At 44.0% G+C, this 27,477-nt stretch overlaps 1 protein-coding gene and 1 long non-coding RNA gene across 3 annotated transcripts; one reads left to right on the forward strand and one right to left on the reverse strand.

Annotated features, from left to right (window-relative positions):
- Positions 1-863: 863 nt before the first annotated feature.
- Positions 864-27,065, reverse strand: LOC137224462 (uncharacterized). 2 transcript variants are annotated; one of them, XR_010943346.1, is made up of 3 exons: positions 26,986-27,065; positions 1,675-1,902; positions 864-1,196 (listed from the first exon to the last, which is right to left on the reverse strand). It is a non-coding gene; the product is annotated as an uncharacterized lncRNA (long non-coding RNA). The 2 variants fall into 2 exon arrangements; XR_010943347.1 differs by having other exon boundaries at positions 1,561-1,902.
- Positions 1,528-14,823, forward strand: AHSG (alpha 2-HS glycoprotein). Its single transcript, XM_067737245.1, has 8 exons — positions 1,528-1,921; positions 7,758-8,094; positions 10,205-10,315; positions 10,583-10,667; positions 11,040-11,203; positions 12,386-12,487; positions 13,388-13,474; positions 14,128-14,823. Exons 2-8 carry the CDS (start codon positions 7,882-7,884, stop codon positions 14,467-14,469), a joined length of 1,104 nt encoding a protein of 367 aa, XP_067593346.1. The 5' UTR covers positions 1,528-1,921; positions 7,758-7,881; the 3' UTR covers positions 14,470-14,823.
- Positions 27,066-27,477: the final 412 nt, after the last annotated feature.

The following is a 27,477-nucleotide window of genomic DNA, read 5'->3' on the forward strand; positions in this document are numbered from 1 at the left end:
ATTTCTTTTGCTTTTCTTCAAATACAGCATACAGCCATGTTTCCTATTGTTAAGAATAATGATTTGCTCACTTTTAGGCAGTGCCTGGGAGCCAAACTCCTCAGCTTTTTGGGGGGCCCTATATTCTTTTGGTTTGAGGTTAATAGAGATAAAGTGATGGGGCTAAAGCCAGGCTCCACTACTGTGTGATAAGGGCAAGTTCCAGAACCTCTCTGAGCCTCTGTTACTCTATAAAGGAGAGAAGATGAGAATAGTACAACTTTCATGGAGTTATGAGGATTACGCACAATGTCTTTTACAGAATAAGGAATCAATATCATTTGCTCTGATGATGATGTTTTTCAGAGAGTCCAAATTTCCCCATCTTTTCTTTAACCCTAATATTCTCTCTTTTGTGAGACAGAATCTTTGACTGGGTGTCAAGGCCACACTAGGCAGTATATAATAGGAAGTCTTCTTCCAAACAAGAAAATGGAAGGTTCCCCATAGTTTCTTATATGATAATGAAAGCCTAGGGCAAGTGTCACTGTGTTCTTGAGGCTGATTTGACACAGAGGATTAACAGCTAAATGATTAAAACAAATTCTTTTTTCCTTTAAAGAGCGGAAAGATTTGATGAAATACAAACTTTTTTTTCTATTCTGGGTTTCGATTATGCCTCTTTCCCAGGGCCAGGGCTAGGATCCAGCACGGGATGGGTCTAAGGCACATAATTTAATGAGGTGCGACCCTGCAAACAAGCATTTCTTTTCAGGGTTTGGATCTTCTGAGCCAGGACATGGTTATTAGGGCAGGATTGGGGGAAAGTTTGCCGAGCCCTTTCTCCACCCGAAGAAGGAAGTAATCCCTTGTGCTCACTGTGGTTTAATCATTTTTGCCAGGCTACACTCAGGCTAATGTCTCCCAACTTCGGTGCATCTGCACTGAGTAAAACAGGCTCTTCCAAATGACCTCCACGCAACTGGGGCTCCATAACCTTCACCTGATGGGTCCTTCACCCGAGAAGGGTAATTTGCATTCCATTGACCGAGGTTCTCACATTGGAGGTATAGATCCCAGCCTGTCCCCACAGGACACACGCCATGATCATCTCGTATAACTTATAGTTCTTGGCTGATCAGATGTCGCTGGACCAGGTGCGTCAAGTTACTCCATTAGCGCAGATTGTGTTTTCTCATCTCTCCGCATCCAGGCACCTAACATCACAGATGGTAGGTGTTCAATAAATACCCACAGGAATGAAGAAACACCAGGCTTACCAGAAGTCATTACTCAGCTTCTTAGGGTCTAGGCCCTTTAAGTACCAGAAAGGGCAGAGCCAGGAATCTGGTGCAACGATTTAAACACCAACCACTGCCACTTCCTCCCTGCGAAAACCAATGGTTCCTCTGGCTTTTGCTGATGTGCACTGGTTCGTGTCCTGTTTTTCGAGAGGCTGGGTTTCTAGCTCCCACCCGAGCTCTCGCTGCCCGACTTGTTATTTCTCCCTCTTCTAGCTCTATCCTTCCCCTCCTGTCCGCTGGCAGGGCCCCGACAGAACCAACCCCCAGCAACTCTGACCCTGCACTTGCCACGATCCTTCTTGTCCTGGCTCCTGACTCGCAGCTCTCAACGCCGAGTTCTGCTTTCGAGTAATTTGAATGCATCACCGCCCTAGTGGAGAGCCCTACTCACAACCGCAGGGGAGCTGGTGCCCTCCTCAGCTGCCATCTTGGAACTCCGCCATCAGCCGCTTGGGGCTCCACACAGCAAGCACTGCCCGGCGCCCTGCTGCCATCTTCTGGAGGTTGTTGGTCCTCTTCTGCTCCTTAGATCTTTGGGACTGCTCTTCCCGACAGCTCTAACAAGCCCCTGATATCCTCAATACGCTCTCAGACATTGTTTTAATGCAGTGACCTGGGCCTCAAAGAAAAACGCACAGGTAAGTCATTAAAGTAATGAGACAAATGACCAGAAAACGGAGTAAATGCTTATCTCCTGTTGGTATGCTGGAGCCAGGTGGATGAAAGTGACCCAAGATCACTCATGGGAATATACATGCGGTGTATGAAAATCTTTCAAAGTTTGAAAATGGTGTCGTCAGGCATGATGAAATACCTATGGCCTCCCCTGGGCATCCTTTGCCACAGTTTTCTTGGAAAACATACCAAAAGATCACCTAGTTTCTTCTTCATTGTCAGTAAGTAAATGGCAACCTTTCTTTTTCCAACTGAAAAAACTTTAAATCAGAGACCATTTTATTCAGCTTGACACCAAAGCTATTTTAGTTTATAAGAATTAGACATGTGGAATAGTTGAGCTAAAACCAAAGATATTCATAAAATACATTAAAAAAGAGTTCTGATAATTTTTCCGTATCTAAGTTCCCACAAAAGTCAACGTGGAAGCGGTGGCAGAGGAAAAGAGAAAACAATTGACCTGGCATGACACACCAGTTAAATGGTAGGGGTAGAAATGGGCATAGCCTTTCTGAAAGGCAATTTGGCCAGAGAAATTAAGAGTTTTTAAAGTGTCCATATCATATGAATCAATGATTTCACTGAGACTCTATCCTGAAAAAAATAACGAGAAAGCCAAAGATTCCTGAATTTAAAAGTTTATTACAACTTTGTATATGAGAGTGCTCAACTGAGAACAAACTAACTGCCCAACAATAAGAGAAGAGTAAAATAAATGATACTATGCACCACGGAATCCTAGGGAGTCATTATAAGCATGTTTTTAAGTCTATTTAATAACATGGGAAAATGTTCAAGTTATAATGTTAAGTGAAAAAGGAATACAAAGTTGTACATGAGTATGATTATATTATACTGAATTATATTAAAGTAAGTCTTTGTGTAGAAAAAAAGATGGAACTGCACCAAAACACGAACACTGTTTAACTCTGGGGGATGAGATTGTGGATGAGTTTTGTTTCCCTGTTTATACGTGGTAGGATGACAGGTGAGATCTTAACTGCTCTTTACTACATGCTTTGTTTCTCTAGCATCAGCAAAACAGGACAATATCTAGTGCTTTAAAAATTGTGGACCACGAAAGATCCAAAAACAATGATACCAAAAGAAATGCTCCGAGTATAAGACAGAAATGATCAGAAAGGATGATCAGACAGAACTTTTTTATCCTCCCCCCACCCTCACGTTGGGATGGCAATACAATCAGCCCCATAACATGTGGGACTCCTACAGCAGAGGAGACCGGAACCTCACTGCAAGGGTAGAAGGAGAGGAGGGGGCACGTGGGTAGCACAGAGAGAGGTCACGTGGCAGGGAGAAGCCCCCTGAGTAGCAGGGTGGCCCTAGAGCAGTGGAGGGGCTATGAGAGCAGTATCTAAACAGATGAGCTTGAAGGCAGCCTCAGAAAGCCTCCACAGCCTGGGAGGGCACAGCAGCGAAATTTTCCCAAGCTTAAAGACGGGGGGGGGGGGGGGGGGGGGGGGGGGGGGGGGGGGTAGCTCGGGCTTCCCTGGTGGCGCAGTGGTTGAGAGTCCGCCTGCCGATGCAGGGGACGCGGGTTCGTGCCCCGGTCCAGGAGGATCCCACGTGCCGCGGAGCGGCTGGGCCCGTGGGCCATGGTCGCTGAGCCTGCGCGCCCGGAGCCTGTGCTCCGCAACGGGAGAGGCCACAACAGTGAGAGGCCCGCGTACCGCAAAAAAAAAAAAAAAAAGAGATGGGGGTAGCTCTTAGCTGAGAAAGGGCCTGTGGTCTAGAAAGTGTCCCACAGCTTCGATAAGGTGACCCCTGATCACAGGATGCAGGGGGACTGTCTTGCTATGGATCAGATGGAGGAAAGCAGGACATTAGCTAGAGGGTAGATTTGCCTGAGGACCATATGAGACAGGTTACCTGGCAGAAGATGCCAAGGCAAAGGTGGACACCCCTCTCTGACCTTGACCAAAGCAGTACTTGCAGAAGTCTCCCCCTCCACACTTTCTCCTAACCCCAGCGGGGAGAAGAAGCGCAAGCGCAAACCTAAATTGGACCAGGTTTCAACCCAAGCACGTGGGGGAAGTCAGGTTACCCGGAAGTGACTAGATTACATTTTCACAAAAGAGAGCTCAGAGTCAGAAATCCAATTGTGTTATGGAAAATAAAGTTATAGTGTAGACACCTGAGCTTATGACATATGAAATATGTACTCACTGCATATATTTTTTGTGATTTTCAAATTTTCAGTAATGACCATATTTTGTATTTTAAAAGGTTATTTAAAAGAAGAGCAGAGGGCTTCCCTGGTGGCGCGGTGGTTGAGAGTCCGCCTGCCGATGCAGGGGACACGGGTTCATGCACCGGTCTGGGAAGATCCCACATGCCGCGGAGCGGCTGGGCCTGTGAGCCATGGTCGCTGAGCCTGCTTGTCCAGACCCTGTGCTCCGCAACAGGAGAAGCCACAACAGTGAGAGGCCCGCGCACAGCAAAAAAAAAAAAAAGAAGAGCAGAGCATCCACAAAAATTCGCTCATGAGCTCATAAGTCAAGGTCCTGAAGGAAGTGGGGCACAAGGCCGATGGAAAGGCCCCAATTCTGAGGCTCATCCTGCTGGATAACCAGAGAGCCGGAGGTCCTGACCACACCTCCTGAGCCTCCGGCATTGTGTGTGAGCAGCTGGGAGCAAACGGGAAAACAGTGCTTATACTATCTCCTCTGCCCATCACAGGCCTCCGCGCTTACCTCCCTCCCCACAGGAAGTCAATATTATTAAGCTTCCCTGTAGAAAGCTCCCCCCTGCCCGCCGCCACTTTTAAACCAAGTTTTGTTCTCTGAAGCAATAGCAAACTACAGAACAAATCCACCCCCGCACAATGATGACCTCTAAATATTTGGAGAGCATGTTGGTCTCCATGTTAAGGGATTCTCTGCTCCAGGCTGAACCAAGCTAGGTCCTCGGATGATATTTTCCAAGCCTCTCGCCATCCTGGCCACCCCTCCTTGGAGGTCACACCTGGGGTTGTCAAGGCCACAACTGAAAGGCAGTGCCTGAGCCAATACTGTGACCTTGTGCTCTGGCTACCAAGACTCACTCTAATTCTGCTAAGGCTCTGAAGGGCCTTAAGGAGGCATTTATGTTCTGAGTGCCCCCCGCCAGAGTCTCAGCCTGCAGTGCAGGACTCAAACCCAGAGCTTTGCCAAGTGACTGTCTGTCAGACCCGGGCTCTCCTCTGCTGCACCCGTCTACTGGCTGGGGGCACAGGCCACAGGCACACGGGGTCACTGGGGACACACGGCCACTGGTGCCAGCCACACTCAGCCACCCAAGAGACCCAGGTCAGGGTGAATCTGTGCAAGGTGTTGGCAGTGAGGTCTGGAGAGAAGGGGACAGGGAGGGGAGAAGCTCTGCTAGCCATATAGCTCTCCCGGCCCTGCCACATGAAGGCAGGAAGGTCTCTCTCCCTATTCCCCACTCCAGGCAAAAGTCTCTCCCTTCCTTTCTTCTTTTCTCCAAGGACCTTACCCAAGACTTGGCATCTCCCATAGCTCTCCCTCCTCACTGGTAAATCATTGGTACCTTTGCTACGTCTGTGGGCCTTGTTCTCCCTCCAGGAGGAGATAATTGTCCCTGGCATTCAAAGATTTTATTAAACTTAAAAGCTTTTGCACAGCAAAAGAAACCATAAACAAGAAGAAAAGACAACCTTCAGAATGGGAGAAAATATTTGCAAATGCAGCAACTGACAAAGGATTAATCTCCAAAATATACAAACAGCTCATGGAGGTCAATATCAAAAAAGCAAACAACCCAATCAAAAAATGGGCAGAAGACCTAAATAGACATTTCTCCAAAGAAGACATAGAGATGGCCAACAAACACATGAAAGGATGCTCCACATCACTATTAGAAAAATACAAATCAAAACTACAATGAGGTATCACCTCACATGGGTCAGAATGGCCATCATCAAAAAATCTACAAACAACAAATGCTGGAGAGGGTATGGAGAAAAGGGAACCCTCTTGCACTGTTGGTGGGAATGTAAATTGATACAGCCACTATGGAGAACACTATGAAGGTTCCTTAAAAAACTAAAAATAGAATTACATATGACCCAGCAATCCCACTACTGGGCATATACCCAGAGAAAACCATAAATCAAAAAGACACACGCACCCCAATGTTCATTGCAGCACTATTTACAATAGCCAGGTCATGGAAGCAACCTAAATGCCCATCGACAGACGAATGGATAAAGAAGATGTGGTACATATACACAATGGAATATTACTCAGCCATAAAAAGGAATGAAATTGGGTCATTTGTTGAGACATGGATGGATCTAGAGACTGTCATACAGAGTGAAGTAAGTCAGAAAGAGAAAAACAAATATCGTATATTAACACATATATGTGGAACCTAGAAAAATGGTACAGATGAAACGGTTTGCAGGGCAGAAATTGAGACACAGATGTAGAGAGCAAACGTATGGACACCACGGTGGGAAAGCGGCAGGGGTGGTGGTGGTGGTTGTGTGACGAACTGGGCTATTGGGATCGACATGTATACACTGATGTGTATAAAATTGATGACTAATAAGAAGCTGCTGTATAAAAAATATATAAAATAAAATTCAAAAATTAAAAAAAAAATCTACAAACAACAAATGTTGGAGAGGGTGTGGAGAAAAGGGAACCCTCTGCACTGTTGGTGGGAATGTAAGTTGATACAGCCACTATGGAGAACAGTATGGAGATTCCTTAAAAAACTAAAAATAGAACTACCATGTGACCCAGCAATCCCACTACTAGGCATATACTCTGAGAAAACCATAATTCAAAAAGACACATGCACCCCAATGTTCATTGCAGCTCTATTTACAGTAGCCAGGACATGGAAGCAACCTAAATGCCCATCAACAGATGAATGGATAAAGACGACGTGGCACATATATATAATGGAATATTACTCAGCCATGAAAAGGAAAAAAATTGGGTCCTTTGTAGAGACGTGGATGGACCTAGAGACTGTCATACAGAGTGAAGTAAGTCAGGAAGAGAAAAACAAATATCATATATTAACGCATATATGTGGAATCTGAAAAATTTGGTATAGACGATCTTATTTACAAAGCAGAAATAGAGACACAGACGTAGAGAACAAACATATGGATACCAAGGGGGAAAGGGGGTGGTGGTGGGATGAATTGGGAGATTGGGATTGACATATATACACTATTGATACTATGTATAAAATAGATAACTAATGAGAACCTACTGTATAGCATAGGGAACTCTACTCAGTGCTCTGTGGTGACCTAAATGGGAAGGAAATCCTAAAAAGAGGAGATGTATGTATATGTATAGCTGATTCACTTTGCTGTACAGTATAAACTGACACAACATTGTAAAGCAACTATGCTCAAATAAAAAAAAAAAATTGCTGAACATCCTTACTTCTCCCCACATGGACCCCGCGGCGTGCTCAGCTTACAGTAGAGGGCACTCCCTCTGCTGCCAAATCCACAGCACTCCAGGGCCAGCTGTGCCAGCCCCTCCTCTCCTTGGTGCTCACCTCATCCTCTCAGCTGCCTCGTTTCTTTGCTGCTGTTACCATGTTCCAAGCTGACTCTGGAGCATCTCCCCAGCCCACCCCCCAATCTGCCCCCACCCACCCCCAAGCAAGCATTGACTCTGGCAGATTTCTGCTAAAGGGGGACCAGTGATGTCCTAACCTGTTTGCTTTTCCAGGACTGATGTTTGCAGGGGGCTTTTTTTTGGAACCAGAACAGAAATCATCCCACATCCTTACGCAATTCTTCCACAGGCTCCAGCAAATAAAGGGCCTTTGGACCCTCCACCAGTCTGCCTTTTCCAGCAGAGCACCTGGGTTGGGCCTGAAGCCTCCAGCTACCTGCCTGTCGACCTGCCAAGACCTCTCCGGAGCAACCATGAAGTGCCTCGTCCTGCTCCTTTGCCTTGCTCAGCTCTGTGCCTGCCGCTCTGTCCCGCATGGCCCGATTCCGGGTTATAGGGAACCAGCCTGTGATGACCCAGAAACAGAGCAGGCAGCCCTGGCGGCCGTGGACTACATCAATAAGCATCTTCCTCATGGCTACAAGCACATCTTAAACCAGATTGAGAGTGTGAAGGTGTGGCCGCGGGTAAGTGAACCTGCTGTGTAGGAGGGGGTGGGGCTCAGCTGGGTGTCTCTAAGAGCCCACCTCCCAGCACAAATGAAGTCGCAGAATGGAAATACCCTGATTCCTCCCAGGAGGGAGGGAGAGACGGAGGGAAGAGAGGAGACATTCTGTACTGTGGTCAGTGGTCTCCAGGAGGGTGCTGGTTGGGGGCAGGAGGAGAGGGAAAGGCTTTGAATGGTATTTTGAGGATCACAGGTAGAAGGTGTGGTTTTCTAGAAAAACTAGGACCAGAGACTGGATTCTAGTTTCCCAACTACCACTGACTGGAAATCACTTCTTTTCCTTTGGTTCTGTTTCTCTAGATAAAGACTGAGAGTGAATGAAATGTGCATTTGATAAGTGCCTACTATGTGCCAGGCCCTTTCACATATATCATCTCCTTAACCCCTCTCTCACCCCACCCCCAGTCCTGTGGGGTATTGTCCTTGTCTTACATGAGGAAACCAAGGCTCTGACATATTAGGGCATTATTTTACCCAAGGTCATAAAATAGTAAGCAACAGGCTAGGATTCAATTCCAGAACTGTGTTCCTTCCTCTACACAAGCTGCCTCCCCAAGAAAGGTATCCACATCCCAATGAGAAATCTTGGCATGAAAGGATTCACCCGCTCACATGCTACATAAGAAACCAATGCAGCCTGAAGCTGGTGACAATGATGGTCAAGCTGGGAAACGTGTGCCTTGGGGGTCAGCCGAGTGATTTGGAGAGGTGGGGAGAAGACATCCATCTATTGCCTATTTTGAAATTAGATTTTATAGCTGAGGAAGGATAATTCTTTCAGTCAATACTGATTACAAGCCTTCCATGGGCAAGAACCAGTGTCAGGCGCTATGGGAGATGCTAAGTTGACTCATATGAAATAGCCAGTTTTGTATAATAAAAGGGGTCAAATATTGGCATTTTAATGATGCAACCTAATACAAAGGTGAGAAAGACATAGTGTCCACAAGAGATTCACCGTCTAGGAAGGAAAATAAGGCAAACCTCAGGATGTCTGGACTGACTCATGGACATCTGATCTCACAATGGGACAAAATATTTGAAATCAGGTTTGTACCAGATGGATTTTAGGAGTTCTGCAACCATAGTGAAGTACAGTGGTGATTCAGAGGAAGCACTGATCAATTCAGGGGAAATGACACACAATGTGTACATTTGAGGGAAAGAAGGAACAACACTGCAGTTTTCACTAACAGCAGGGTTGGAGAAAACCAGGAGCCCCACGTTCCTATTCACTAGCTCTGAGTGTTTTCAGGAAGTTAATTGGGGCATATCTGCACATCATAAAACACAGCTTCCTCCAGGAAAGGAAACTTTGAGGCTTCAGGTACTAGTGAATCACGCAGAACAGACATGAGAGACAAGCAGAGCTGGGCTGAAAGAAAAAACAGCCATACTCGTAACTTCTGGATTTTTCCGGGCTTTGAAGAAAGGATACACAAACAGGTGAACTGGCAGGAACAACTCCAAGGAGTCATACAAGCTCCCCTATCACCTCCTTACCCGCTGCTCCTTCCCTCTGTGCTAGTGACTGACTGACGCACTGCTTCCTCCATCAGAGGGAGGCTCACGCTTCCCTCTCATTACCAGCAGGGGGCAGTAGGGAACAGCAACTTTTCATCCAGGCATCTACAAGCCAAAAGACAAAAAAGCCACAGACAACAACTTTTCCTTTAGGAAGGAAAAGAAAATGGGGAAGGAAGGAAAGTAGATGTTGAGAAGGAAGGAAGGAAGAAGTAGAGGGAGGGATGAAGAAGATAAAAGAGAGACAGTAAGTTATTATCCTACACCAACTTACTTCGCTGCTTGACTGAGAAAAATCCAAAGCTGACTTTTTCAAAGTACTGCTTGAAGGGTGAAAATTTTAAAATTAAATACGTATCAACATTCACTTTTAGCTTCCAGATACAGCTCAGCGTGATGGCTGTGCTTCCATCAACCAGTCCAAGGCCACGCCCCCTTCTTTCTTACCTCTCCAACAGGGAGTGGGTTCAAACCCAGTAGGGGCTCACCCTTGGACCCGCTCAGCAGGATTAGGCTGCTCACCTCTTCATTCTCTGTCTCCACAGCGGCCCACGGGAGAGGTGTTTGACCTTGAAATAGACACACTGGAAACCACCTGCCATGTACTGGACCCCACTCCCCTGGCAAACTGCAGCGTGAGGCAGCTGAAAGAGCACGTGAGTGCCCCTCTTAGGGCGACTGCCGCGGGGGCAGCTAAAATTGCCAATTGATGGCGCCTTCCCTGGGGCTGATTTTTACAATTCACCTTTTTATCGTACTCCCACCCCCTGCGAAACCAGTGTCATGTTTCAACATCACCCAGTGAAGGAGATTTTGTGAGGCTCACCTTTGACATCCACGTCCCCCCTGCCACCATCCCCCCACCGTGAGAAGTGAGAGGTCAGCCCTCCTCCTGGGCCCTCACTGTGGGTTTATTTCTCCAGGCGGTGGAAGGAGACTGCGATTTCAATGTGCTGAAACAAGACGGAGAGTTTTCCGTGTTGTCTGCAAAATGTGATTCCAGTCCAGGTAGAGATGATTATTATTCTTATTATAGTTACCTGGTAGAGAGAGTGAGGAGGGAACCTGAACTGTTTTCAACAGAAGTAGTTCTAGCCACTTTGTTGGTGATGAAAAGAAGCCAAGTTTCCTGGGTTTGGGGACTTTAAAACTGTGTTTTAAGGAGCTGTTCTCATTGGAGGTGAAAATCGCCCCTTGGTGAGAGGGGCTTCTGCAACAATGCCAGCATGGCAGGAGCCACCCGAAGGTTTAGTAAGAAGCAGAGGATCCTCCTGCAGCCATTTGGAGCATGTTTTAGCCCTTTCAAATAAGCAGAGCGGGGGCAAATGCCGCAGAGAATTACAGCCCCGAGCCAAGTTGATTTCTTCGCTCTGTGCGCAGACTCGGCCGAGGACGTGCACAAGGTGTGTCCAGACTGCCCCCTGCTGGCCCCGCTCAACGACAGCCGGGTGGTGCACGCAGTAGAGGCCGCGCTGGCTGCCTTCAACGCCCAGAAAAACGGCTCCTACTTTCAGCTTGTGGAAATTTCTCGGGCTCAATTTGTGGTAAGACTGAGACCCTGCTGACGGTTTGGGCAGTTTGGTGGCACTTTGGGAGTGGACGTGGTGAAGCAGGGGTGAGGGACAGAGCAGGTGCAGGGGCAGCCACGGGAAGTCAACGAGGGTGGTGGGAGAAAGAGGGAAAGAAAGGGTCCTGAGTGTCCTAAGGACCCCGAGGACCCTCAGCGCATCCCCCACCTAAGCCACTTCAACACAAAACAGCCAGATGCTGTGTGTCCCCAGTTCCTCCGTTCCAGTTAACACCAGGGTGGAAGTTCCCACTTTATCCAGAAGCACCCACTGTAAATTCATGGGTCTCCACATCGCCATCACCCATCACCACGGAACATCTACAGCACTCTTGTAATTGCTACTTACAAAGGCATGGGCATACTTACATATAAGGGCAAGGATCCTAAAATGCTTTTGAATCACTGAGAAAAAAAAAAAACTAATTGTACCGTGGCTGGGTTAGCACATTTGAATGCAATGGAATTCTAATATTTTTAAAAACTAGTATTCTGGATGCCAGCCATGGCATACTTGGAAATACACTATAGATAGTAATTCTATTAACCAGAATATGTGATTCACAGAACACCCCCGCCCCAGACTATAACAAATAACAGATATTTTATTATTGTAAGTGTCCATGTGCTCTAAGAACTATAAGATAGAAAAGCATAAGTATCTTCTGTACTTTCGTTTATATTTTTCATTTGATCCTGCTGTATAAAATATGTGGGAGAGGCATTAACTTCTTTACTTTCCCACCCCATCTTGGAGTAGCCTGAGCCTTGGGTCTCAAAGTGCAACCCCAATAGGGAAGTTGGCAGGAGGCAGGGTTCCCACTCAGGTCAGTGTAAGGTCAGCCCTCTGGGTTCCTGCTTTCTACCTGAAAACTCACCTCTGCTCTGAATGATGGGCAGTGGATACCTGCACCTCCTTCAGGGAAGACCCAACCCCAGCTTCTGTATGTAAACCCTTCAAAAACCCAGTGTCTCACTGTAAGCCGTATGTAAGCCACCGGGGGCATGTTTCCTGGCCACACAGTGTGGTCTCCGTGAAACGTGCTCCCTGGACTGTGCAATTCCATGGCCCTCGCTACTTCCCTCTGGCCTCTCCTTACCAGTCTTTTTCATGCTAAGTCATGTTGCTTCATGAAAATTTTCCTTTTATCCTCATCAGCCTCTTTCAGCTTCTGTCACTGTGGAGTTTGCAGTGGCTGCCACTGACTGTGTTGCTAAAGAGGTCGTAGACCCAGCCAAGTGCAACCTGCTGGCAGAAAAGGTGAGCGGGCTAGGCATTGGGTTGGTAAAGCCAAGTCATGGAATAGAGCATCCTTAGAGCAAATTCGTATCTTGTGGCTGCAGAAAGGAGAAATGCAAAATACCCACTGCCTGTGAGGCTGGGTCGTGCCAGGTCATCCTCTGGGGTGTCATCTCCCCTGCTTAAGAGCTATCACCAGATCTTCTCACCCAATGGAGGCCCCTGGAGTTAGAGAGGCTGTTTCCTAACTAAGATGAGTCATGTCAGGCCATTGGGAGTATAAAGTGTAGATTTTCTAGATAGACCTCTGATATGAAATCTTTCAAGTCCTTAAGCCAGCAATGTCCACGTCTAGGAATTTAGCCTAAAGAGATCATCGTGTTTCACAGAATATATCTATAAAGATGATTTACGACAGGTACAAAATGACCCCAGAAGATCTGAATGTCCAAAAGGAGGGAATCATTGAATAAAATACGGCGCATTAGTAAATAGAAAATTATACAGACACGAAAATTAACACTTTCAAAGAATAAGGAATGATATAAGAGAATGCTATCATTATAGCACGTGAAAAACATAGTATACAAAATGGTGTAGTTAGTGATGCCAATTTCTAAATGATATTTAATTGTAGTTAAAAATAAGAAAGAAATACATAGATGTGAACAGAAGTTCTCCTGGGTCACCACCATTTCTGAGATTCTGGGTGATCTCTCTCATTCCCAAAGCTTTTCTGTATTTTCTACATTCTATAATAAAATATAAGCAGAAATCATACACTTTAGGAAAAAGATTTTTTTAAAAAAAGGAATTAGGAATTTAAGGTTTTTTCCCTTGATGTGTTGGAGTATAAGTGAAACTGGGAGAGAAGTCCACTTTCTGAACTGGTTCAAATAACTCCTCTCTTTCTGTGGGCAGCAATATGGCTTCTGTAAGGGGAAAGTCACTGAGAAGGTTGCTGGCGGGGAAGATGTTGCAGTGACCTGCACGGTGTTCCAAACACAGGTAAGGGCGTCATGGATGCACTTGCCCTTATCTTCAGAATACAATGACCCCTTCACCTTTCTGCGGTGCCTTAGTAATTTCAGGGCATTTGCTGCCTGTCCTTTTGAGCCCCGCCATATAGATAGCGCCAGGGAATGTGAAATCATCAAAAAACAAAAGGTTGTTTCAGCCATGCCCTCCCCTCCCACGAACTGGTGGTTACAGGGCAGAACCTCCCTAGTGTGCAATTGGCGAGGCCACGTGTTTTATTTGCTAGCTTGGGAGCGGGGGCGGGGAGAGGCGGGGGGGGGGGGAGTGGGCGTGGTTTTCTGAGTTGCAGAGTCCAGGTGGGCAGATCTGTCTCACAGCTCCCTGTGGCTGCAGGTGTAGATGAAAAAGAGGGTGACGCTACTGGTGAAGGTTAGCCATAAGGTGGGGTTCTTTTGCTCATGGAACAGTGTAAGTCTACCATCCCCAACACAACTGGTGAGAAAGGGGCTACCGCAGGCCAGTTACCCCTCCCCTGGAGCCCTGATGGCCATCCCTTGTACCTAGGTAGTTCTTTTTTGCCAGATTCCTTGCAAATAAAAATTAGTACTGTGAGAGAATTGGGTGGGGTTCCACCTGGAAGGAAGAGAAAGGCAGCTAACCTAAGGAAACAATCCTCTCTCCAGCCTGTGCTCCCGCAGCCCCAACCAGACGGTGCCGAAGCAGGGCCCCTCACCGCTGCACCGGGCTCGGCTGGGCCAGCACTTTCTCCAGCTGGCCAGCCCGCGGCCTCCCTGGTGGTGGGACCCAGGGCCGTGGCAGCTCCCCCGATGCCCCCACCGGTGTACCCGGCGCACTACGACCTGCGCCACGCCTTCTCGGGTGTGGCCTCAGTGGAGTCAGCCTCAGGAGAAGCGTTTCACGTGGGGAAGACACCCAAGGTGGCGCAGCCTAGCGTTCCTGCTCCTGAAGGTCCAGTTCCAGTGGTCCACCCTTGCCCGGGGAGAATCAGACACTTCAAGGTCTAGAAGACGGTCAGAGATGAGAAGGTTTGGCACAGAGAACGTGGCCGCCATTTTGTCCAAGTATGGGTTTGGGTGGGAGCTGTGTCTGCTATCAAAGCAAGTGCTACGTGTGGTCTAGATTAACGTCAAGTCTTGAATGCCAGCTTCTCGTCATCCTTTGGAGGTCGGGGAACAGAGCAGGTGATAGTTATGTTTGATGGAAGGCATAAGGTCAGCAACTTGACTGTTATTGTTTTGATGCTAAGCCACCACCATTGTGTTCTCTACTTTCTCTTGACCTCACAAAAATAATTGGAACTGTGATTTTTGAAAGGTGCTCTTGCCAAGTTTATATCTGCTTGTTAATAAAAATGCCTGAAGGACCTTCCTTAAAAAAGAAGGTTCTAAGCTGAAATGTGGTCATGATTATTTCCAACTTCATCCAAGCTCACGTGTGTGTGGTCTGTCTTTCCAGCAACCACACCACAAGTGTTCCTAATCAAAATCAAAGTGAAAATAGGAACAAAATAGAACAAAAATCTGCTATATTACTACACACAGGAAAAAGTGAGACTAGGATCTGCTCATAACTCATAAGATCTGATCATTTCCTTATAAGAAAATAATTCTTTTCATTTCATAACGTTCAGAAAATATTGCTAAATTGGGGTCAAGTGCCTGAACTTTGTACAGACAGACCAACCATTGGTTTCCCCCAATACCCAGGTAAGGAAGGATCAGCAATTAACACAGGAGCCTCACTTTAATTATATCTGTTCATTATTTATGCTTAAAATAACTGTTAGTTGTACTATATATACTGCATTTTATGATGCAGGATTGGTCTTTCTACCCAATCCATTTTAAGACCTCAAGTTAAAGTTCTGGTGTATAGTATGAATAGAGGAGGGATACCTGGACAGGTAAATCCAGTGGACATTTGTAGATACTATCCAAGTGTTCAGAGAGCATAAAGAATGGTGAATGGTGCCTAGACCATTTCAATTTTTATCTACTAGCATTAGGTTGTTCTGAGCAACCTAAGTGATGGGCCCTTTCAGGTGAAATTTTAAAGGAGTAGGACTCATAACCAGTGGAGTGGCTTCACTTGAACCAAGAAGATTGAATCAAGCATTGGCACTCACCTTATCACTCTTGCCTAGAGGTTTTGCCCCAGTAACCAGAAAGAATGGCCAGGAAGTTAGGAAAACCTTTAGGTATCTCAGAAGCCAGGGGACATGAGGAAGGCATGGTCAGCTAGGCTAAATGCTGCAGAAAGAGCAATAAGAGTGAGGACCAAGAAAAGGCCATGGGTTAGTTGACCAACTAGGAGGGGATGGTGACCATTGGCAGATGCAGTTTCACTAGAAGGGTGAGTATAAAAGCCTGGCGGCAGGGTTAACTGGTGGAGATGATGAGAAAATGGAGGGGAGTGTGTAATCTCTTTTAAGCAGTTTGATGGTGAAGGGTGGGAGAGAGAGGATGTAATCTAAAAAGATTGATTTTTGGACAGACACAGCAGAGAGGGGCAGCTTGCAGTGAGGCTTTCGTTCCCTGACCAGGGATGGAAAGCTGGTTGCGGCGGTGAGAGCATCAAGTCCTAACCACTAGACCACGAGAAGCTGTGGCTATAGTCTGGGCCCCAGTTCTTGTCTGCCTTGAAAAAAAAAATTTGACAAGGAGACAGAAGGTAGAAAGGAGAGTAAGGCGTTCATTAGAAAAGCAGAATACATGCAGAGAGACTCACAGGCAAGCTCAGAGAGAGTGACGCCTTCGGGAAGTTTAAATCATTCGTAAGGGGGCAGTCTTCCTGGTCTTTGTTTTCCTCTGGCCAGTCATCTTGTTTTGACCCCATAGCTGATTAGTCTCAGGGTCCTTCCCTATGTGCGTGTGCATCCTTTAGCCAAGATGGATTTCAGTGCGAGGGTCCCTGGGAAGTTAGCAAAACGTATAGTCTGGCGTCCCCCGCCACTCTTTTTGACCCTTGAGGAGCCTTTCTGTGCATGTGCAGTTGAGGTCTCCCTGACTCCAAGGATGAGAAATACGTGATCTCTTGATTTTTCACCTGAGCAGGGCTTAGCCCCTCTCTGCCCCCGCCATTACTGTTATTTTAAGTGTCCACAGGAGACAAAGTCCAGCTGTTTACCCAGTTCCTCTTGTCATTTCTATCTTGCGGTATAAACAGGCCAGTTGCAAAAATATCTAGCCTGTAGCCCATCTATCTCCTGCCTCAATAAATATGAACAGGAAGGTAGCTGTAAATGTCTAGCCTGGAGCCCATCTATTCTCCTGCCTCAGGATAACTGGGTAGAGGGAAGATTTCTTTTCCAGGAAAGAGGAGTTTTGAGCGTCCTTAGGGCAAAAGATGGGAAGAGATGGAAGAAGAAGAAAGAGAAAAAGGATATGATGGGGTGGGGGGCATGGGAGATATTTAGTGGAGAGCTGGAAATGGTTTGGGCAACTCTGCCAAAGAGTCTAGCCCTTCTTTAAGGGAGCTTGCAACGGAATCCTGAAAACACACCTTTCACCCAGTACTAGAAGAGACTCGTCCGCTTTCCACCCTTGCTACACACAGGTGTAGTCCGTGTTTTCCATGGCAGGTGGTACATACCCAACCCAAAGCAGCTTAAGTAGAAAGGGAAATGTCACTGCCTGTGTACTGGGAATTCAAATGGATGAGTCTTACCTAGGGCACAGCGGAATCCAGGGGGTCAAAAGATATCATTTCCATTCTCTCTCTCTCTGTCTCTGTCTCCCTCTCTCCCTCCCTCCCTCCCTTCTTCCTTCCTTCCCTTTTTCTGTCTGTCATCAGTGCTTGCCTTCAGTCTTAGCCAGGATGGCCACTGGCAGCCTCACACCTACGTTATCATTGGTGCCTAGTCCTGAAGAAAAAGAGAAGGACTAGTCAAGAAGAGCCAAGGGAGAAGCTATTCCAGGGGAATAGCAGGCACAAAGGCCTAGAGGCAGGAAACAGGTTGATGTGGCTAAGGATGAGAAAGGAAGCTGGATTGAAGCAGCTACGAGGAGAAAGAGGACGGCTATAGAAAATGAGGTTGAAGAAGCAAATGGGGGCAGGTCATGAACAGCCTTGAGAGCCTCAGCAGTTAGGGCGTTTTTCTCAATGCAGTGGGAAGCCACTAAAGGTTTAAGCAGAGCAGTGGCATAATCTGATTTACCTTAAGAGATCACTCAGGCTCGGTGGTTCTCGACCTGGGGATGGCGGGAGGTGGGGTGGAACAGTATTATCCCCTTCCCGACCCCGCACCCAGGGACATTTGGAAGTAAGGGGAGGCATTTACTTGGGATGCTACTGGACAGAGGCCAGGGATGCTAAATATTCTGAAATGGACAGGGCATCCCCAACAATGAAGTCCCAACAATGAACAATGATTAATTAATACCCCAAATGCCAATAGCATTCATGTTACGTTGTTAGTTGCTGTAGGGAAAATGGGTTGCATCTCGGAAAGAGTAGCCACAGGATAGGAAGTGACTGGAGCTTTCTAGGGGAGAGATAAGTGTACCTTAGTCTAAGGTTGTGGACAGCAGATGTGGTTTAAAGATAAGGATATAACTTCAGGTAGAAGTCCTAGGACCTGCTGATGGATTTGATGAGAGGGTAAGAAAAGGACAGGACAGGTGAAAGGTAACTCCTGGATTTGTGGCTTTGCAAACTGGGTAGATGCTGGTGTCATTTACTGAGACAGAGGGCACTGGTTCATTTCATCTGAGTTACCTCAGTTTCTCTCCTCTCTGTTTTGAAGTTGTGCAGTTGATTTTTCTATGTAAGGCTAACCCATGCCTTAATCTGACAGACCTGCACTGTCTGGGCTAAGGTGATTCACCTTTCATTTCTTATGGCCCTCATTATACAACCAGGTGTATACAACAGTCTGGCAGGGGTGCAGGGAGGATTAAATGCGATGCTAGAAGTATATGCTTGGAACCTTCTTGACACATTCTAGGCTCTCGGTAAGGGTCCTCCCTATCTGCTTCCTCTTTCTGTCCTCTGAATTTGGTGGCTTCAGAAGATTATGTCCTTGACCTTCTCTGAAATGTGTACTCTCTGCTTGGCAAGTCCATCCTTTCTCATGATTGAAACTCTTGATCTTACACGGATAACTTCCAACTTTACAGCTCCAGCTTGGGCCTTTTTCGTGTTTCACCATTGCATTTCCAAAGGTCTCCAGGATTTCCTCACTTGAATTTACCTAGAACAGTTTCCTACATGATTTATTTGATCTAAGAGATGCATACCTGAAGACAGCAGTCTTCAAAATGTGCATATTCTAGAAACATTTCTTCCTAAGAGTAAACATAAATTAGAAAGGATGAGTTATGGAGCTGTTCAATCTACTGCGCTTATGCTCATTTTTGCATTAATGCTGCCCTATATTTTCTCAGCATCATCTTTAATATTTGGCAGAATGCTTTCTCCTAAATTAATAGCATCGCATGTGTCTCATTTACTTGCCTTCTTAGTGGCTTTTTAATTAAATCTGCCTCATCTTCCAAAGTTACTGAATTTCAGGTGTATTTTTCAGTACAGTACCACCACCACCAATTAACAATATTTGGTGGGTGTTAAGATAATAGAAATATTTACAACTAAAATAACAGTGAACGTTAGAGTAATAGAATAGTGGTCATCAAAATCACTCATGGAAATTTTGCTGCACATGAAAAAAAAGTGGTTCCAATGATATTGACAAAGGGTGATGGGTATTTCTCTTACATGGGACAGTCATACGGCAATGTTGTAAACAAGGTTTACAATGTACTTGCTTAAAGGTTCTCTGTACATCCCCTGCTTGACCAGTCCCCACTTCACCTACACCCTACTCACTCGACTGACCTTCCCCCCATAATTGTAGACCCTAATCAGAAAATACCTACATACTTCCCACCCTCCCCGACCAGAGATGGTGATTATTCTAATATTTAGCTCGGAATGGCTACCCCTTGATAGTTTAGCAAAGGGAAAACCTCTGCCCCAGGAAAGTACTTAGCCCGGGGGCCTAACAGGAGTTTAGAGGGCCAAGCTGACATCAATTTCCATAACTGAGAGCCTCCCTAGTCCTCCCCAGAGTGAAGCCTGCAGCTAATTCCTGCCCTGCCGTCCACCCCATACAGTGGGGTGTTGCTCCAAGACCTTGCTTCCCGCATGTAAGCTCCCCCATCCATCAGACCATTGATGTCTCTGTTGCTGACTCTGGGCTCTTTCTTCAGTCTTGAAGCTGGGCAAGCACAGGGCTTGCAGGCCTCTGGGGTGCAGCCGACAACCATCAAAGAAATAAAAGATCTGTGACAGGCTAGTTAATCTTCACTGCAGTATGCAAATAGGATTTCTAAATTTGGCATGCAGATACCTTTGAGAGACGTATGAAGTCCCTTGCAGAGCTGCCAGTGGCATAACTATGAAAGAGAAAAGAGTCCCTTAGTGTTCCTAAAAACATGGACTGTTCATTTTGGGATAGAGTAGCCAAGCTGAACCCAGAGCCTGCCCAGCCCATTCCAACCCCAGTTTTGAGACAGTTGATGGAAGAAGCTCTCTGGCTTGTCCCTGAGGAACCGATGTGGCAGAAGTGTCCAGGCTTACAGGCATACCTTGTTTTGTTGTGCTTTGCTTTATCGCTCTTCACAGATAATTGTGTGTTTTACAAGTTGAAGGTTTGTGGAAACCCTGCCTAGAGCAAGTCTATCAGCGCCATTTCCCCAGCAGCATTATGTTTTTCTTAAGGCTCCTGGATTTTGAAGAACTAACCTTAGAAGAATTCCTTTGCTCTTCTGGTACTTTTTAACTGCCTATTCATCCTCCTATAATATGTATTTCAGAGTGGATGAGACAAAATTTTGGTTACAGGATAAATGTGCAAAAAGGCCAGAAAAAACATAGGCCTTTACATGAATGATATTTGCGTCCTAAATTCATATTTGTTTGGATGTCTTTTATATTTGTCTTCAGAGATCATAGAATTATTTTAAAAGTTAATAATTTTAGTGTACATTGAGTTGTTCAGAAGTTCAAGTACTTGGTGTTATGAAAGCTGCTTATAAGACAGCTTTTACTGTGCGTTAATCTCCAAATGACAATTACAGTAGATGTTTCTATAAAGGTCAACTGCTTTCTGGTTTAGATCCACTCCAATGGATCCACTATAGCACCAATAATAGCTTCTAATTGACATTTTACTTTTCTGCTTCAAGCTAAAGACAGATGGGTGTGTGTATGTGTGATATGAAAAGTAAGCATTTGCCAGTGTTCTTTTTTAAATCAAATCATTGTCAGATTTCACTGGACTTTTTGAAAAGGTGTGTATCTATTCTTTATTTGTAATGGGTTTTTTCTGTCTCTAATTGCAACCTGACTCAAGGGTTTTGCATCCTAGAGTCACTAGTTACGGCAGCAGGCAACTGGAAATTAGAATTTCAGTATAACAGTTGTCTCTTTTGGAGGCCTATTGGGATTGGTTGTATAAACAATAATAAAGTGACTAGATTAGACAACACTGCAAACTGACATCTGTCTTGGGAATTCTAAATGTGAATATTAAAGCTAGGGTGGGCTTCTCTGGTGGCACAGTAGTTAAGACTCCACCTGCCAATGCAGGAGACGCCAGTTTGAGCCCTGGTCTGGGAAGATCCCACATGCTGCGGAGCAACTGAGCCCAAGTGCCACAACTACTGAAGTCTGCACGCCTAGAGCCTGTGCATTGCAAGGAAGAGTAGCCTCCGCTCACGGCAGCTAGAGAAAGCCCACGCGCAGCAACGAAGACCCAACGCAGCCAAAATTAAATCAAATTAAATTTAAAAAAGGATGGAGCTTGTATGTTAAAAAATACAAAAAGCTAGGGTCAAATATAAGATTGTATTTTATTTTTAAAATGCATTTTATTGAAGTATAGTTGATTTACAATGTTGTGTTAATTTCTGCTGTACAGCAGAGTGATTCAGTTATATATATATATATATATATATATATATATATATACACATTATTTTTCGTATTCTTTTCCATTATGGTTTGTGACAGGATATTGAATAGAGTTCCCTGTGCTATACAGTAGAACCTCATTGTTTATCAATTCCATATATAATAGTTTGCATCTTCTAATCCCAAACTCTCAATCCACTCCCCCTTGGCAACCACAAGTCTGTTTTCTATGTTTGTGAGTCTGCTTCTGTTTCGTAGATAAGTTCATTTGTGTCATATATTAGATTCCACTTATAAGTGATAAAAGACTGTATTTTAATTTACTATACTACTTGAAATCATGAAACCATAATCAACTATGAGTCTGATGCCTGTTGAAATTAAGATAAAAAGATGCTTATAAAAATGTCATTTAATATTCATTTCTCTCACTAATCATTGCCTAACATATTTTTAAAGATGGAGGAAGGTATTTGATCTCATGAACTAACTAAAAATTAAGTCTTTTCTTAAATAAGACACCATGGCAATATATTTGGATAAGGGTGATTCTATAAATAAGATCATTAAAATACTTTTTGTTAATAGTAATCTTCTTTAGCATTTGCAAAATATGCTTCCTTCAAGAGGCTTGAAGTGCTTTTTAAATATCTTTGTACTGATTCACAGTAACTGTGAAAACTGCAACAGATCTCCTCTCTAAAAATGTCATTGCAAAAAGAATTTTCTCAATGGAAATAGCCCCCCAAAATCTATTGCTTCCCTTATCTCAAAGTGTACAGTTAGATCAATGTCCCATTGAACTTTGCACTGGTGTGAAATCATCTGATGCATTTGGTCAATTTGGGGTGTAACATTTTAAAAATAAGTAGTCAGTCATGTCTAATTTATCAGTTCATGTATCCCCAGCACTTCTTATACGTTCACGATATATAATAATTGTTCAATAAATATTTAATACCTGAATTTTTAAAAATGTACTTGCTTAAAAAATACTCAGTCTTTGGCTAATTTTTAAAAGTTTGGGAAATTGTTTCAAATTTTGTTTTCAAAAATTTTTATAAATTGTTTCAAATTTTGTGTATAAAGTGAGACTTTATTGCAATTTTAATATCTTGCTATCTAACATTTGCATGATTCAAAATCATATTGTTGAATTGGGCCCCGCTGCTTGCCGCTTACAAAATCAAATTCACAAATGTTGATAGAAAGGAAAGTTGTCTTTAATCACAGTGCCAGCAATCTGGGGAGATGATAGACTCAGTGTCCCCCAAAAAACTACCTCCAAAGATTCTGCTTGGCCATGAAAGCTTTAAAGGTAAGGAGGGAAGTAATCTCAGTTAATCATTGAGATAGGGGGTCGGAGTCATCGCCATCACCCCAGTGCATGCAGACTTGTTGACTTCTTGTGATCTTCCTCTAAACGTTATCTTGTTCACACAATTTGGTCACACAGTTTGAGAGATTACTGAAGGGGAAGCTAGGGAAGAGATCTGGTCACCTGTTAATTACTTATTCTTCATTTCTGTTTATTTCATCTACAGAAAGAACCGGCAAGTTAGGCAAGGTATTGCCTGATTAAAAGACTTGAAAGGTGTGCTTGGGCTGGACATGAGTAGAGCATGGGGGTGCCTGGTTTAAAAGTTAGTTACAATATAGCTTGGCTAAAGTGACAAGGAAAGGGGCTTCCTGCTGAGGGCGGTTTCCTGCAAAGAGCTGCTTACAATCATGCAATGTAACTATCATAAAATATAACTATCTTGGGACTTCCCTGGTGGTCCAATGGTTAAGACTCTGCACTCCCAATGCAGGGGGCCCGGGTTCGATCCCTGGTCGGGGAAGTAGATCCCGCATGCCACAACAAAGGTCCTGCGGGCTACAACTAAGACCCGGCACAGCCCAATAAATAAATAAATGTCAAAAAATAAATAAATAAAATGTAACTATCTTGTATGTTCAACTGTTGCATTTCTCTTCCAAATTGACTCTCATCCCTGCATCTTTCCAATTTTGGTTCATAACACCCAGCCAGTCACCCAGCAATTAGAATTTCATTCATCACGAGGTAAATCCTATTTTTTCAAGTCTTTAAGATTTAAAGCAAGAATATGTAACCCACACGATAAGTACCCTTAACATTAGTTTCCCAAATAATCATTTTCATAAAATATTACTGGTGCTCCCATATATTACTCATTCCACCTCTAGCCCTTCCCCACCTCTCCACCCAAACCCCAAAACAACCAAGGACCATTAGGAACATATGAAGTACAATGCTGACTTACTAGCATTTATATATGTGTGTGTATATATACAGATGTATATAACAATATAAGTATATGTACTATCCATTCAGTAGGTGGTGACTCCAACCCTCTTCTCATTATAGCCAGTAAAGAGTTAAAAATGTTCATGATTCATTATTTGAAAGAGCAAAAGTTATAAACAATGTAAATTTTCTATAATGATGCCTGGCTAACTAAATTATGTTATATTCATTCCATAGGCTACTATACAGAAAGTAAATATTCTAAATTAAGTCTCACTTCTAAGCCACATGGCTTCTGTCTTGGCGACTTTACCTTTAGAAGCTGGCTCGAGACAGGAGCCCTGAGACTTTAGGCAAAAGGAAGATGGGGGGAATGTAATATATGGGTCCCGTCACCTCTAACCATCCGTGTAGGGTTTTTTCTTTCCTTGATGGCAGTAGAAAGACCTCACTTCCATAACATACTACTCTTGATACTTTCTTTAAAGCTACTTTTCATTAAAGATTCTCTCATGAGGTATTTATCTGGGAGTTGGGAGGCTAAGGCGCTCAGGTCCTGACTCTTCAGTGAATTTAACTGTGTGACCTTGGGCAAGTCACTTAACTTCTCTGTGCTTCAGTCTCCCTATCTTGTAAAATGGGAGTAATACCTACCTCACAGGGTTGTTGTGGGGATTAATTAGATATAATGTCTGTAAAGCATCTAAGATTCTTGAAGAAGTTGCTATATAAATACAAAATTATATCTATTAAAGTTGGTTTATTTGTGAAAAATAAAATCAAATCATATTACAAGAAAGTAGCAATTCATATAGGAAAATATTCAACATATATTTGGAAATCAAAAGGCAGATTTTAAAATGATATGGTCCTAATTTTGTATAAATAATTTATATATATATAGGTATATTCATTTATATATACATTCACACAGACATGAAAGCTGCAAAATAATAGGAAGGAAAACACCAAAAGATTATTGATAATAGTGATTTTATCTGAGTTACAGAATATTGGGAACTGTTTTTCTTTTTCTTTCTTTTCTTGACTAGCAATCGAGCCTGTGTCCCCTGCATTGGGAGTGCGGAGTCTTAACCACTGGACTGCCAGGGAAGTCCCTGGGAGTTGTTTTTCTTTATTGTATCAGTACTTTATATTTCCTGCATGTTCTTATAATGCTCATGTATTACTTTTGTAGAAAAAGACTTTTTCTTTTATTTTGTTTGCTTAGAGCAGACGTCAGCAAACTTCTATAAAGAGGCAGAGAACAAATACTTTTGGCTTTGTGGGCCTTATGGCCTCTGTCTCAACTACTCAACTCTGCTGTTGTAACAAGAATCGGCCATAGACAGTACATAAATGCATGGGCATGGCTGTGTCCCAATTAAATTTTATTTACAGAATTAACAGTGAGCTGCCTCTGGCCCTCAGGATGTAGTTTGCCAAAGTGTCCTAGAACAGTAGAAGTAAGGAGAAATAGAATTGGGAGAAAACATGGTGGTCAAAGAGTGGGGCAGTTCTGCGTGGAGTTAGGTGCTGGTCTCTGGAGTCAGAGTGGTCAAACAAGAAGGAAGCTAGAGTGTTGTCCCTGGGGAAGATGAATTTGTCTGGATAATAGCAGGGTGAGGGTGGAGGGCAGGAATGTAAACCGGGAGCTAAGACTTTCCAGCTCAGAGGGAGTGACAGGTCAGAAGATGGCAGGGACAGGAGAGGGAGGCTGATGCAGCCATGCATGTGACATGACCCTCAAAAAAGCAAGTTTTTATGCAAGCACAGAGGACTAAGGTCCTGGAAATAGCACTGGGAAATGGGGAGGATGCCAATGTTACTAAACGTTAAGTATCCACTTCAAAGTTCTTATGGAGAAGTTGTGTCTTGGAGAAAAGCCAGTCTTGAGTTGAGTCTAGGAAATGCCTAGGTTATTAAGATAAGTGGGTAAGCTTATTTCCTAAGGAATGGGAATTTCAGAAGACACAATGGAAAGAAAGATTTGGACATAGGAGGGATCCTTGATGGTTTGAGGGAGAAGAGGCAGAGAGTGCAAAGAGTACGATACTGCCAGGAGAGGACAGACATGTTTGGGGCCTGTTGGGTTTACAGGGATCAGTGTCTGGAATGAGCAGGCAGTAGCTTACATTAATTATAGTTTGGTGAGTCAAGAGTAGGCAATGGGATTAATTAATTCCCAGGCCCTCAGTACGGTAAAAAATAGCAATCTCTGGAGGATGGGAGGTCTTTTCCTAACCAGGTAGCTGCTACCCCCTCTTTCCCCCATCCCATCTCACCCAAGGCCCATACTTGGCTAAGTTTCCTTAGGTCCCCATTGAGACAAGCCATGGATATGACTTGATTGGGCAATAATATTTTTATCATCTTTATTGCATTCTCCACCGCATTCCTTTTTATTCACTTCACCTCTTGGTGCATTGCCTGAAGGAAAAACTCAACAAGTAAGGAAGGAAAGCATGACCTGCTAACCAAATCTTGCCAGCTCCAGCCCTTCCTTCTTCCAACTGTCCCATACTGGGCTGCCAGATGTACGTACACAAAGTCCAGATTGTGGCACTCTCCTAATCAAGAAGGATTCATGTGATCACAGATCTCCAAAGTAGGGGGTGCAAACCCCAGGGAATGCACAAGATAAATCACTGGCTTATGGGGGAAAAGTACTGGAAATCTATTTTTCTAGTTTTTAATATTTTACTAAATGTATTAGTTGCATACATTTTGATCACATGATAATGATTTTTCCTTTTAAATGACTATTTTTTGAAGTTGCAACAAAATTAAACAGAAAAGACAGAGATTTCTCATATACCCCTGTGCCCACACACACACAGCCTCCCCCATTCTCAGCATCCCCCACCAGAGTGGTACGTTTATCGGTGAACCTACATTGACACGTTATTATCACCCGAAGTCCATAGTTCATATTAGAGTTCATTCGTGGTGTTTTACATTCTAGGGCTTGGACAGATGTATAATAACATGTATCTACCATTATAGTATCATATAGAATAGTTTCATTCAAACTATTCATACAGGATAGTTTCACTGCCTTAAAAATCCTCTGTTCTCCATCTATTCATCCCTCTCTCCCCACCCCATTCCTTGGCAACCATTCATCTTTTTACTGTCTCCACAGTTTTGCTTTTTCCGGAATGTCATATAGTTGGAATCATACCATATGCTGCCTTTTCAGATTGACTTCTTTCACTTAGTAATATGTTTTTAAGTTTACTCCATGTCTTTTTATGGCTTGATGGCTCATTTGTTTTTAGAGCTGCATAATATTGCATAGCCTGGATGTACCACGGTTTATTATCCATTTACTTACCAAAGGACATCTTGGTTGCTTCCAAGTTTGGACAGCTGTGAATAAAGCTGCTATAAACATCTAAGTGCAGGATTTTTTCATGTGCAGGTTTTTGTGTGGACATAAATTTTCAGTTCATTTGGGTAAATACCAAGGAACGTGACTGCTGGATCATGTGGTAAGACTATGTTTAGTTTTGTAAGAAATGCGTCAGTATTTTGGATTTTGGCCATTCCAAAAGGTGTGTAGTGGTATCCCACTGTTGTTTTAATTTGCATTTCCCTGATGACATATTATGTGAAACATCTTTTTATATGCTTATTTGCTATCTGTATATCTTCTTTGGTGAGATTCAGGTCTTTTGCCAATTTTTTAATTGGGTTGTTCATTTCCTTCTTGTTGAGTTTTAAGAGTTCATTAACTATTTTGGATTAAAGTCCTTCTTCAGATATGTCTTTTGCAAATAATTTTTCCCAGTCTGTGCCTTGCCTTCTCATTCTCTGAAAGGGCTCT

The sequence above is a fragment of the Pseudorca crassidens genome, chromosome 5, assembly GCF_039906515.1.
Source record: "Pseudorca crassidens isolate mPseCra1 chromosome 5, mPseCra1.hap1, whole genome shotgun sequence".
NCBI lineage: Eukaryota > Metazoa > Chordata > Mammalia > Artiodactyla > Delphinidae > Pseudorca > Pseudorca crassidens.